The 13645-nt window shown below is 43.6% G+C and overlaps 1 protein-coding gene across 1 annotated transcript; it reads left to right on the top strand.

Annotated features, from left to right (window-relative positions):
* Positions 1-1162: 1162 nt before the first annotated feature.
* LOC118432277 (toll-like receptor 6) lies at positions 1163-13118 on the top strand. The gene is made up of 3 exons (XM_035843813.1): positions 1163-1417; positions 7377-8624; positions 9224-13118. The coding sequence occupies exons 2-3, from the start codon at positions 8008-8010 to the stop codon at positions 13065-13067; spliced, it is 4461 nt and encodes a 1486-aa protein (XP_035699706.1). The 5' UTR covers positions 1163-1417; positions 7377-8007; the 3' UTR covers positions 13068-13118.
* Positions 13119-13645: the final 527 nt, after the last annotated feature.

The following is a 13645-nucleotide window of genomic DNA, read 5'->3' as shown; positions in this document are numbered from 1 at the left end:
AGCCATATACGATTTATTTGTAATCTTTTGTCATTTCATGTCATATTTTGGAAACTTCGTCTAATTCTTTTAACTGTATTGTTTAGCTTTAATTTGAATTTAACTTTTGCTGTGAAAAAGTCAACAAACAGCAAATAGAATTAGTCTGGCCTGAGGTTGACAATGTACGTACTTCATGTACAAAATGACTTGTAACTAGAAATGTTAGTTATTGTGTTTTTGTTTCCCATGTATTCATTAGTGTGGTGCTAAGAAATTACTTCAGTACAGAAACTCTTTATTACTTGTTGAACATTTATATGAATAATGCAAATGAACATGTACATGTATCTCAAAAGTTTTGGTGTCACTTTTTGGTTCAATTCAATGGTCTGAATTACTTTTTAGTTTATACTAACAGGTTAAGTCTTTCCCACACCAATTTTACCCATCTCCATTTCTAGTCCTGGGCAGCACATATATTGTGAATTCAACTACAAATGTTCTATTGCAAATTCATACCCATGGGGCTAGGACCAGATACATACAATGTACATGTACATGTATCATACCCTTACCCAAAGCCTGAATTCTAAGCAGACAAAGCAGCATGTACCATTTCAAAGTCCTTGGTATGACTAGGCCGGGGATCTACCGACTGGGCCAGTGCACCATTACCAGTCCCTAGTCTGAATCTAATATAGCACTGAATAAATAATGTGCTTGTGATGTAAGCTCCCAGCTTGCCCATACCTGTTACAAATTCTGATGCTTAACCTTTGACTTGAAGATTTACCAGCTGGAGGAACCCAAGATCCTCTCTGACCTTGACTGTCTGATCATTATAAATCAACTGAAGTTACACTGGACAGAAGTGCTCAGTTTATGAATATATACCACAGCATACATGTACATCTATAAGATCCAGTCTCTAGAAAAGAGATTAACAAATACATGCTATTAACTTTCGTATGACGAATCTACACAGTTGATGTAGCTTTGAATTGATAAAGACATGCATGTACATAGAAGTGTAGACTATAGACTACTTTAAGTCTACTCTAATTTACCTGCACAAAAGTTGCCCTGTACCCAGCAACTTTACCAGTAATTCAAAACAGAAAGCAGGCAGTAACCTGAGCTTGAGCTAACCCATGTCCTTCAGACGCAACCAACAATGCTTCATCCCTAATTGTGACCATGGAGTGCTAGTGGTTGGTCCCTGCTAGTTGACCTGGGGTCAGGTTTGAGCCACATGTGAGATTTCCTCCCGGCTGGCCCTGATGAACACACAGTACAGGGTCTCCCAACACAGGAGCAGACTGCTAGCTCACTTCTACCACATGACAGAAGAAACCGGCTTGGCACAAAACTCTCCCCCAAACCCTGGACAAGGATCAAGACACCCATCTGGCAAGGCTTACCTCACCGGCTCTCTGTGAGTAGATCTCAGATCTTTATACCTTCTTGAAAATTGACTTGTAGGGTCAATATTCAAACAGACACACATAAACAGGAAAACAGACAAAAGCCGGCCAGAAGCTCTAGGGTTAACCCATACCAGATGGAGCCATGACATCATCATGTGTTACACAACAGGAAAGGAGTACAAAGGTGAAGATACTAGAACTAGAGGTCTTGTAGAAATTTCAAGGTGCCACATGAAGACTAGAATCTCTGGGTCGGTAGGTCTAAGCACCTTTGGTAGGTGTCATGTTGAAGCCATGCTTCTAGCCAATGTTTAGGCACTCTAGATCTGGGTTCGAGGTCTTAGAAAAGTTACTAAACAAACCCTGCTTGAAGACAGACAGGAGCTAGTCTAGCTGGTAGGTCACACGTTTTTGCTCCATAGTGCTGATGTACTGTAAATTCATATATTTTCACAGGAACCTTATCACATTTGGTACAAAAAAATGTAGGTGTCCTGTTCAAACTGATGATTCCTGCCAATGTTGAGGGCACTCTGAGATTGGGGTCTTAGCAAAGTTACTAAACAAACCCTGCTTGTACTACAAGTTGTAGACAGACAGGAGCTCTAGTCTAGCTAGTAGGTCACACGTTTTTGCTCCATGGTTCTGACGTACTGTAAATTCATTTATTTTCACGGGAACCTTATCACATTTGGTAGGTGTCCTGTTGAAAGCGATGATTCCAGCTAATGTTTAGGGCACTCTGAGATTGGGGTCTTAGCAAAGTTACTAAACAAACCCTGCGTGAAGACAGACAGGAGTCTAGCAAGGACACACATTTTTGCTCTGTGGTGCTGAAGTTTGGGAAGTCTGATGTACTGTAAAATTCATTTATTTTAGTGGGGATTTTATTTTGTGGCAGGAGGGAAAAGGACATTGTGGCAGCATTATGAGCTTGTGGTTGAACACGTAGTGCAGTTAATGTTTAAAGTAATATACTGTAAACTCATATCATGAAAGTCCTGAAATTGAAAATAAGCCATTTAGTTTCAAGGTTTATAGTTTTACAGTAGCAGAATCTGATCTGTCATGATATAATCAATGACTGAATGAGTAAACTGCACATGACATAACACTCGAGTTCTCATAATACAAGGCAAAAAGTTGGCAAACCAGGTTTGTACTGGAAAGTTCCTTCTAAAGTTCTCATACAAGCAAAGAGTTGGCAAGATCCTTGATTAAGATAGCTGTAAAGAACTGATACTGTAATAGGATAAATTTTGGCCATGGCACAACTCGGTAGTCCTAACTCTTTGGCAAGATTTGAGTGTCTTACAGGTACAAAGTCAAACAGACAAGTGAGCCAGTACAAATTAAAAGGTCTGTGATGATGATAGCTAGGAGTTGGCAAGTACCCTAGCTTAAGGAAACAATAGGATCTGGCCATCACACGTCAAAGAAAGGGGCTACTCGATCCATTGGCAAAGTTTCATGATCAAGGTCTTACAAAGTTGCCAAAAAGGTCTTACAAAGTTGCCAAACAGCCTGAGTGAGCTGGCAGGTCAAAGATCTGTGATGACAGCAGACTGGGAGAATGTACACAGACATGATGTCATCTCTATAAAGCTACAAGCTGTACTCTGCTTGTAGCATACCTGTTGCAATACTGTAAATGTATTTAAGTTCGCTGGGATTTAATTTCGCGGTAGCAGGAAAAAGGACTTTTCGCGGTGGTTTTAATTTTGCGGTAGCACCATGCACTGTAGTCTCTTACTGCCATGGAAAAATGTTCGCGGTGGTTTTAAGTTCGCGGTGAAGCGGCCACCGTGAAAACCGCAAACATTAAATCACCGCGAAGATTTCTGCATTTACAGTACTTAAAAAAAAGGTAAAGGACTCTTGGCTTTGTAGCTTAAATACATCTAGGATTTATTTACAGGATACCTTTAAGTTAGGTGAAAAGAGATTTTTGACCTTCTATGAATAAGTTAAAATAATTTGATTTGTCATTTTCTAACAATTGAAGAAGTATTAATTCTTTTCTTTATAACAGTTTTATAGTACTTCGTAAAAACTTCAACGTGTTACTTTTCTACCTAAAATTTGTGCTTCCTTTCATTATCAGTTCATTGATAACATTTCAACTTAGAAACGTATTGGCCCGGTATCAAGCCATATCATAGCTCCTGAGTCTCTTCAGAGGACAGAAGAGACTTGGGAGCTATAATACGGCTGAATACTAGGCTAGAAAAGTATTACAATGGAAATAACTATTCAAAGCTATTTCATTCCAATTGACACCTCTTAGAAGTTATAGAGTCTTAAAATTTACAGTCCACCCCAAGCCAATATGAAAATACCAGATTGAACTGTTGGGCAAAGATTTGAGGTATAATTAACACACAAGTGGGAAAAATAAAGACTAAATAACCCCAAGTTGACTCCTGTCTGCTATGAAACAGCTAGACAGACTTTATATTAGCAGGTCAACAGTGTGAAGGTAGGAGTTGAAGACCTTTGTGACATTGGCACTGGTTCAGATGCTTTATTTCCACCATTTGTGAGGAAATTATTAAGCCTATATCCCACAGCACGGAAATCAATCAGCCAAGAAGTCTGTAAATAATATCAAGATGTGTCAGTCACCAATCATTTCTTAGGCATATCTCAGGAAAGAAATAATTTTTTTTTATATTATTACATTGTGAATATTTTCTTAAAACGTATAATGTTATTAAAATACCAGAGAGACAGAGCACTTGACTAGCATTTTTAGAGGTAGGTTGCTGAGTACTGTAAATGCAGAAATTGTCACGGTGGTTTTATGTTCGCGGTTTTCACATTGCCAATTTCAAGCGAACTTAAAACCACCGGTAATCATTATTCCATGGCATTAAGAGACTACAGTGTATCCTGCTACGCAAACTTAAAACCACCATCAAATTTAAAGTCCTTTTTCCCGCTACCACAAAATTAAATCCCCATGAAATTAAATGCATTTACATTACAACTAGATATATCATAAAGTAGTTTTTAGGAGAGAAATACAGGCAACCCTCTATCATTCTGTAAACTTAAAAATCGGGTGATCTTTTGACAATTAACAAAACACAGCCAAAGTGGGTCCACTGACAAGTGTCTAGTGACCAACTCAGCCTGCAGCGGGACCCCTCATGACTCACAGACATAACAGCCTTGATTAGAGGAACATGTGCGGAAAAAGGAAATGCCACAGCACTACTCAACCCTGGACAGTCAAACCTTAATAAGATATAAATATCGGGTGTATTTTGCAGCCAGTATAGGTACCCAAAGTGAGGGTAATGAGGCTGTTTAACGTGGTCGAGGCCCCTCCTCGAGCACGGGACCCCCGTTTTACGTCCCTTCCGTAAAACGATTTCGTGGAAAGCTTCGTGAGGCTACAGCAATCTGGACGTCCTTAGTTGGTCCCCCATCCAAGCACTGTCCGGACTGCGCGTTGCTTAACTTCCGAGATTGAGGGATCGGATGTACCAACGCGCCACGCGGCCGTAGCATGGCTTTCCTTACTGACAGTGAAACTTAAACGTCTTTCCCGCACCAGATGGTTTGGGAGAAACAATTGTTTATTCAATTGAGTGGCTGAATTATGGTTTCTTACAATTGGTATTGGTGCATAGGGCAGTGCCCATCTCTGTTTCTGTAGCAGTGGGCCACACAACCTTAAGCAATCACTACTGCCAGGGGCTAGTCCACTGCTAGTGTTATATGCGTTCAACTACATGTACCATGATGACAATCTTTCTCAAATGCCAAGCAGGAAAGCAGCATGTACCAGTTTGAAAGTCTTTGGTATAACTAGGTCAGGGATCGAACCCACAACGTACTGAATACAAGGCTAACACTCCAACTAGCTACATGGCTGTTGTACTGTGGGATTAGTGTGCGTGTCCTTACAATAAGGTCAAATACCTTTGATTCACAACATTCTGAGTCTAACTTAACAGTGGAATGTAACCTTGATAAAGGCAGGACTTTGAGATACAAGAATCATTGACTGTTCTGACAATAAAGTCAAGTAATCTTAATTTGATAGACAACAGACTTAGGTCCATGCTTTCAAGTAGTATCAGCAGAAATAACAACTTCATTCTTTCGATCCTTTTTCATTCATTCATTGATTCATATCTCCATTCAAATATTCATTCATATATTCACTTGTATACTCATTCATACATTCATTTATTCATTCAAATTGGAAAGATTTTCTTGTCACTGCACCTGTTTATGTCTGTTCACTTCTTGTGTTATCTCTTAAATGAGAGATTATTCAGGAATTGTGAAAGGAGTTTTACGTTCTTCGTAAGTAAGTCTTTTTTATGACTCCATCTTGAGATTTGGATTTACAGGGGGTGTTGCCCATAAAATTCAGTTCATGTTGCCTTACAGGGGTTCCTTGTTTTCCCCTGGCCTTGTATTACTCATTTACACCAGTTAAATCCAGCTAAGTCCTGCCCTGTAACTAACAGTAACAGTAGTAACAGGGGTCCCTTTCACCTTGTTGAAATACTCATTTACACCAGTTAAATCCAGCTATGTCCTGTCCTGTAACTAACAAGGGTTACTTGTTTTCCTCTGGCCTTGTTGAAATACTCATTTACACCAGTTAAATAAGTCCTATAGGAACACATAAACCAGAACAAGGCCAAACACAACAGGAGGGGGAAGCGCTCGTGTTTGTTTTGGCTGTCACAGTCTGGTGCTTTACTCTCCAAGCAGAGGTTTGGCTCCGGTTGTGTTTTTACATATTTTAGGCATTTTTGTTGGGCTGTCTATTTTGTCCTGTTTTCTTCATGTCCGTCAGACAAGAAGACAACAGGACAAAATGGAAGCCTGACAAAAGTGCCTTAAACAAACAACAGCTAGAGATGATCCTCTGCTTGGAGAGTACTGCAATGCTTGGCAAAACACAGTCATCGAAAGTCTGATACAAACTCACCACTAAATCTTGCACTAACTTTTCAATTTGTGGAAGGTTGACACTGCTTTATCTTAGAGTTGCTACCTTTGTCTATTGTACCGCTGTGACAGTAACACCTACAAAAGACTGAAAGTACAGTGAAACCTGCCCATGGCCAGGTCATAACCTCTACATAAGGACCACCAAGCCATTGATATGCAGTGCATACCTGTACTAGTGACCACATCTACCTAAGGACCACCTGGCCATTGATATATACCTGTAGTCAAACCTGTACAAGTGACCACCTCTATATTAATAGCTTGCTTTTCTTTTGGTATTCAACCTATTTTACTATTTTTAGCTGAGGAGACCGAGTGGACCCTTTGCGCAAGAGATCGGGGTGGAGGCAGGGCAGGTTATAGAACAGAGTACAGTAACAGCTGTAGACAGTCCTGTCAGTCTTGGGAGAAATGGAGACTTGATCTCCAGGAAATCCTGAAGCTGATTGTAAATCTTTAAGACCCTATGGCTTACTCTCTTCTGTCTTACTGTAAAAGCTGAATTGTAATTTGACAGCGCAAAAAAAATGTGTCATGAAATTAGGATGTCACATATAAACATATGCATTGAATTTTGAAATGTCCACATGTACATGTACTTGTCAATGAGTAGTGGTGACTGTTCTTTAGCAGAAAAGCCTGACCCTTCTGACATACCCATTTGAAGAGCACTAAAAGTGGTTAAATATCTAGCATATACACAATGTATACAGCAACTGATTAATCTGTGTGCTGAATCAAAAGTATAGAAATATTTACTGAGTCTCTAAGATCTCCCAACACAGACCTAGATGATTTTTTTCATTCAATTACTATTACACAATGTAGAGAGTTTACATGTAAGTCTTTAATATGTTTTGCAATGCACAACGTTTTAGGCAGTGACATCTGACACAAGTCACCTGGAGAACAAGACAGGAGAGTTGTTACAAAACAGTGTTGTTTGTTGTGGTGCATCCTGAGTGACCTGCTTTTTTGTGTCTGCAGAGACGCAGAAGTTTGGGTGGCCAGGAAGTTGTCAGAGGAAAGTAGGCTACAACGGAAGGAGCCACACATTCCCCAAGATGCCCCCATAACAGAATGAACTCCTTCAAGTGTCAGAATAAGTAAGACGTCGGGTTAAGGGAGGTCAGAGTCCAGAAACTGGACCAAAGGGCCAAGAGTGTTGTGTAAGGTGGCAGATACCCAACTACCTCTGGATCCAAACATGCCGCACAAGTAAAAAACACATGTCGGTCCAAAATGCTGCTGGAAAGACACGAACCACGACTCTCAAAGTGATCAAAACAAACTCTGATATGCAAGGAAAGGACTGTTCAAGGTCGCGTGAGCTTCAGAAGTGGTAAATATTGTTGTTTGTCTTGAAGGAATGCCCCAGGGTTGGGGGAAGTTGTCTTGGCACTTAAGTTGTGTAAATAATGCGAGGCAGATTGGAAGCAGAACCGAACCTCAGGAACTGACCTACCTTCAGGAGAATTCCTTCATTCCTCGGCCTTGAAACATGCAGACAGCAGCTCTTTCCTGTGCCACCAGACCATGGGGACTCTGAGTCTGAGAGTGCTACAGCCAGTACAGGCTTGCAAAGTTTGACAGAGGAAAGTCAAGTGCAAGTGTGACCATGTTCTGTTGTGTGTTAATCGCCTTGCTGCTGGTAAAAGTGGCGTTAGTGGAGGGATGCCCGCCCGTGTGCACCTGCACCACCGACGGTTACGGCGGCGTGCGGACAGACTGCAATGGCAGAGGCACAGAAACGACATTCCCGACCGGATTTCCGCGCGACACGTTCCTGATGGACATCCGAAACTTCCAGGTGTCGCACCTACCTGCTGAATCATTCACGGTGTACCCGAAGCTCACCTACATTTCCGTCCGCGACAACGCGATCGTAACCGTGGACGACAACGCCTTCGCAGGCGCAGACGAGCTTGTGGATCTCCACATCACCAACAACAAGATCGAGTCGATGCGGAACAAACTTCTGGAGTTACGGCAGCTACAGAATCTGTACCTGACACGGAACAAGCTCACAACGCTGGAAGATACCCTTGTGGGGCTGACGAAGCTGCGCAAACTCGACCTGAGCCATAACCAGATCTCCGCTGTACAAGGCGCCTTCCCTGGCCTGGCACAACTCAAGCAGCTGGACCTGCGCCACAACAGGATCAAGGATGTCAGCGGAGCGTTTGGGGCCTTGGGGGCGCTGACTGCACTCTATCTTCAGCACAATGACATTAGGTATACATACTTACTTGGAAACTTTAACTAACATACATAGATTTGTAAGTACATGTAGCTAATCTTCCTGGACATAAAACATAGACTTATAAACTGCACAAAAACTATACAGATAATATATTTTGTACTTTGTGTAATAGTTGTTACCATGCATTGCCCAGTGTACAATTGTCGTGCAAAAATGTTTTTCTTTCTTGACATACAAAGCTCCTGCTGAAACTACTTTAAAGAGATTTTCGATAGCAGATTGTAAATCATGTGGAAAACATAATGTTCCATTATATTGCTATGGACCTGTACCTAAAAGTTTCCTCATGATATTTAGTTTTTGGCTTCGACAGTTTGAAAGTGTTTCTGCTGAAAGTGTCCAAGTATTATGTGTATTACTCCTGGAAGAGTAGTTGTTGCAATGATATGTCAACAACTAAAGGAGTCAATGAACAATAAACGATAAACATTTTAGTGTTTCTGCTGGCATGACATGTATTGGAGCTGTGGTATGCAGGAAAGTTACAAAGAGCTGTTTTTTATCAAGGATCCTACAGAAAGGAGAGATAGTGTTCACTATCAGTCTTCCTTTTTGTCTTTCTTTCTAACAGGTCAGTCAAGTTTTCCTCGCGTGAGCTTCGCAGTCTGCGTCTCCTGGACCTGAGTCACAACCGGATATCATCACTCTTGGACGGAAGCATCTTCGCTTTTCTGCCAAAAATAAGGACCATAAACCTCGAGCACAACTCTCTCTCCACCATGGTCACCAACATGACCAGTTTCCACGGCAACGACCTCCGCCTATCCCACAATCCCTGGCACTGCAGCTGCAACATGCGGGACATGAGGACCTGGATCGCAGCGAGGAACGACCGGGAACAGATCAACGTGACCTGCTCCCAGCCGAGGCGAGTGTTCGGGGAAAAGATCTGGAATGTTGCGGAGGAGGAGTTTGCTACAAACAGCGATCCGCCGTGGATCCGAATGTCGGACAGTTTCCTCACGGTACAGGAAGGAGAGGACGTCAGAATCGACTGTCGCACAACTGAGTGTCCGATCACAAAGCTGAGCTGGAAGACCCCGAAGTCAGAGGTGCTCGAGCTGGGACATCGAGCCCCTCGGACAAGCGTGTCATCGGAAGGCTCTCTGTTTATAGGGCAGATACAGAAGCATGAGGCAGGGGTGTACCACTGCATAGCTGAGAACGTTAATGGGAAAGATGAGGATATGGTCTTCATTTCTGTTGAGGGAATAACCACACTGCCGCCTCCAACGACAAATCGGAGAACGAACTTCGACACGGTGCTTCCTCCGGGAAGACGAGACAACATTGTCATGGCGACGGCTCCGCCCCAGGTAACAGCGCCGGGTCCGACCCCTGACCCCGACTACTGTCCCGACCTGTGCGAGTGCGACGACAACCCGGCCTGGGGGATGAGCGTGCGTTGCCGTGGTTACCACTTCTTCCTGGACACCCAAGACAACATCCCTGTCTCCGCAATCTGGCTCAAACTGGAGGGGTTCATCATGAAGGTCCTTCATGCCAAGGCTTTCGTGCATCTCAAGAAAGTCCGCTCCATGTCCTTAAAGTACAATGACATCACGCACATCACCAACCAGACGTTCCAGGGCCTCACCAGCCTGCTGTTTCTGGACATGAGCCACAACAACATCTACCTGTTCCACAATGGAACATTCCACGAACTTGGCAACCTGGTGGAGCTGACCTTGAAATGGAACAGGATGGTGGATGTCAATCACTCATTTGTTGGCTTGGAGAGACTGCTGAAACTGGACCTGAGTCACAACTGGCTGGTGTCCTCTGAAGGGTTGATGGAAGGATTACCCAGACTGTGGTACTTGGACCTGAGCTATAACAACCTGACTTCACTCTCCGACACGTTTTATCAGCCTTGCAGGATCAGGGTGCTGAAACTGGCCCACAACGACCTGTCATCGCTAGACGGACAACTCTCGGATCTCACAGAGCTAAGAACTTTAGAAGTGCCACACAACAAGCTCCGTAGGCTGACGGAAGACACCTTCAGGAGGGCGAATAAGATTTGGGACTTGGACCTGAGCTTCAACGTCATCCAAACCCTGCGGTACCCATTTCAGGGCATGCGCGAGCTACAAGAACTGAATCTCCGTGGAAACCAGATCGAGTATCTGGACTATGCAATGCGCGGTCTCACCACTTTGATCGAAGCTGATCTCAGCTTTAACAAGATTAAGACGATAGAGTATGAACTTGACGAGCTCACCGAGCTCCAAGTTCTGGACCTACAACACAACGAAATAGAGCGGCTGGAAACTTCCCTCCGCAAAATGGTCAACCTCAGAGAGCTGTTGCTAAGCAACAATGGTATCAGATATCTGGACAGTGGGTTCAACGACCTAACAAAACTCGAGCACCTGGACTTGAGGAACAACTTAATCACCTCTGTTGAAGATGTCTTCCAAGGCTTAGGTCGTCTTAAGTCACTACACCTGACCAACAACAAACTGACTTCCATCACCTCTCTCATAAAAGGCCCTAACGTGTTAGAGGAGTTATTGATGGATTACAACAGTATTGATCAGGTTGATATTAACTTCTTTAACAGCCTTTACAACCTGAAGTGGTTAGACGCAAGCAACAACAAGATAGGAGACATCGAGGGACTCTTCTCCAACCTCACCAACCTGGAGTACTTACACCTGAGCAGCAACAGAATTGAGTCCATCGGCGACGCCTTTAAGAACTTGAACAAGCTGCGGACGCTTCATCTGAGTAACAACACTGTGAAGCACATCCATCGGGTCTTCAGTAACCTGCCAGAACTGGAGTTCCTCGACCTTTCGCACAACATCATCACCTCCATTCGTAATGGCTTCTCTTTTCTCTCCAAGCTCCGCTGGCTCACCCTCAGCCATAACAAGATCATCTCTATCTCTGAGGGTTTCAAAGGACTCGATAATCTGGCAACGCTAAAGTTAGACCATAACAACATTCTCTTCCTTGTCAATGGACTGAACAGCTTGCAGAGTGTCAGACACTTGGATGCAAGCAGAAATCAGATCAACCACGTGAAGGGTGTTTTTGCTGGGATGAAAAATTTAAAGGAGTTGTACCTAGCTGGGAACAGCCTTCGTGACATCAAGAAAGTCTTCAACGAAAACACACAGAACACCCTGAAAGAACTTCAGTGGCTGGACCTTCGAGACAACAAGATAGACTCTCTGTACAGAGTCTTTGAGGGCTTGGAAAAGCTTGAATCACTGGATCTGAGTAACAACAACATCAGATTCCTAGACCGGGCGTTTGCAGGTTTGTCCGCCCTGCGTTACATTCACCTGGGCCACAACAAACTGCAAGACGTGAACGGACACTTTGAGGACCTGAATTCCCTCACAGACTTGCACCTCGACAACAATAAGATCACCAACGTCGACAAGGCCTTCAAGAAAATACCACGCCTCTCCTGGCTTCAACTCACCTCCAACTACATCTCAAAAATCACCGATGCCTTTGACGACAGCCCCGATCTTGTTGGACTAAACCTCAGCAGCAACAGCATCCAATCTCTGGATCGCGCCTTCACAGGAGTGGACTCCATCCAACACCTGGATCTGACCGACAACAGAGTCAGTCACATCAACGGACACCTGGACAACTTGGACTTACGATCGCTTTATCTCGGGAACAATTCTCTGTCTGACATGCGAGGTGCCTTCAGCAAGCTTGACAAGCTGAGAAGTTTGGATCTTACCAGAAACGGCCTGACAAACGTAACAGGTGTGCTCGAGGGGATGAAGATGTTACAGGTGCTAGACCTCTCATTTAACAAACTCCAGTCCGTACAGCAGTGCTTCGAGACCACCCCACACTTGTGGTGGCTGAACATAAGTCACAACGAGCTGAACGCGCCCGGCATCGAGAGCGCGTTTGAAAGCCTTCGCAGGCTCGAGGAATTGGACTTGACCTACAATAACCTGACGACGCTGGACCGCTGGTTCACGTGGTACCAGAACTCCACGTACCTCGGTAACAACCCGTTCCACTGCACCTGCGAGCTGCTGTACCATCGCTACTGGATGCTCAGCAGGACTGACGAGAGGATCATCGATGCCACATGCGCGACTCCCGACCGCGTACGCGGGGAGAAGCTCTGGGAAACGGACGCCGTGAAAGCGACCGCGCCGCGAGCGAGATCGACTCCGTACAGCGTTGTCACGGCGATGGGAAACGAGGCCCTGCTGCGATGTCAGATTCCCGGCTGCCCCGAGCCCATCAGAAAATGGACCTTACCCAACAGTAAGAAAGTGTCGACCAGCCAGGGAAGGTACGAACTGTTGGAAAATGGAACTCTGAAGATTAGGACTGTTAACAAGAGGGACGCAGGAAGGTATATCTGTCACGCCAGTAACCCACTAGGTAATGCTACAAGCACAGTGTACCTGTTCATAAGATAGCAAAGTTCTAGCCAGCCTTTGCCAGGGTAGAACATCTCTTTTTGGCTGCACCAAATTTTTGTATTATACTGCCTAGATGTCAAGGCACTTGTTACTGGTTCTTGTTCCAAAACTAAGACAACATCTGTTGAAATGCCTACAAGGTCACCAAAGCTAGCTATATATAGACCAAGGAAAACTGTCAAGGTCAGAGACATGTATGGATAATGGAACCCCTGGGTTTGACTTTGAGTATCAAGTTTCATCTTGAGGCATGTTTTGTCTACAGCCAGATATAAATGAGATCTCTTTCAAAGACACTCCAAAACAGATTACCTTACCCTGTAAAAAAACTGTACAGTCATTCTGATTTCAGATTCTACATTATGGATCAATGTAGTGCTAATCAGTGTACATGTGAAAATTTATATTCATTGACAAATCATGTTTATTTACATTCAATACTTAGTTAAGAAGACAATCGATAAATTGATCTCTTAGACCATCACTTCCGATGTAAATATTGAGACATTACAAAAATACTCTTCCCATAACCATCATATATATGTATAATACAACTACTATCACATATCTTTTGA

The sequence above is a fragment of the Branchiostoma floridae genome, chromosome 15, assembly GCF_000003815.2.
Source record: "Branchiostoma floridae strain S238N-H82 chromosome 15, Bfl_VNyyK, whole genome shotgun sequence".
NCBI lineage: Eukaryota > Metazoa > Chordata > Leptocardii > Amphioxiformes > Branchiostomatidae > Branchiostoma > Branchiostoma floridae.
Note: the sequence above shows the minus strand (reverse complement) of the source record. Positions and strands in the feature narration are given on the sequence as shown.

Excerpts from the sequence above, each read along its gene's own strand:
- LOC118432277 (XM_035843813.1), top strand. The coding sequence starts at position 8,008 with ATGTTCTGTTGTGTGTTAATCGCCTTGCTGCTGGTAAAAGTGGCGTTA. Across the intron at positions 8,625-9,223 it reads CTTCAGCACAATGACATTAG|GTCAGTCAAGTTTTCCTCGC; the intron begins GTATACATACTT and ends TCTTTCTAACAG.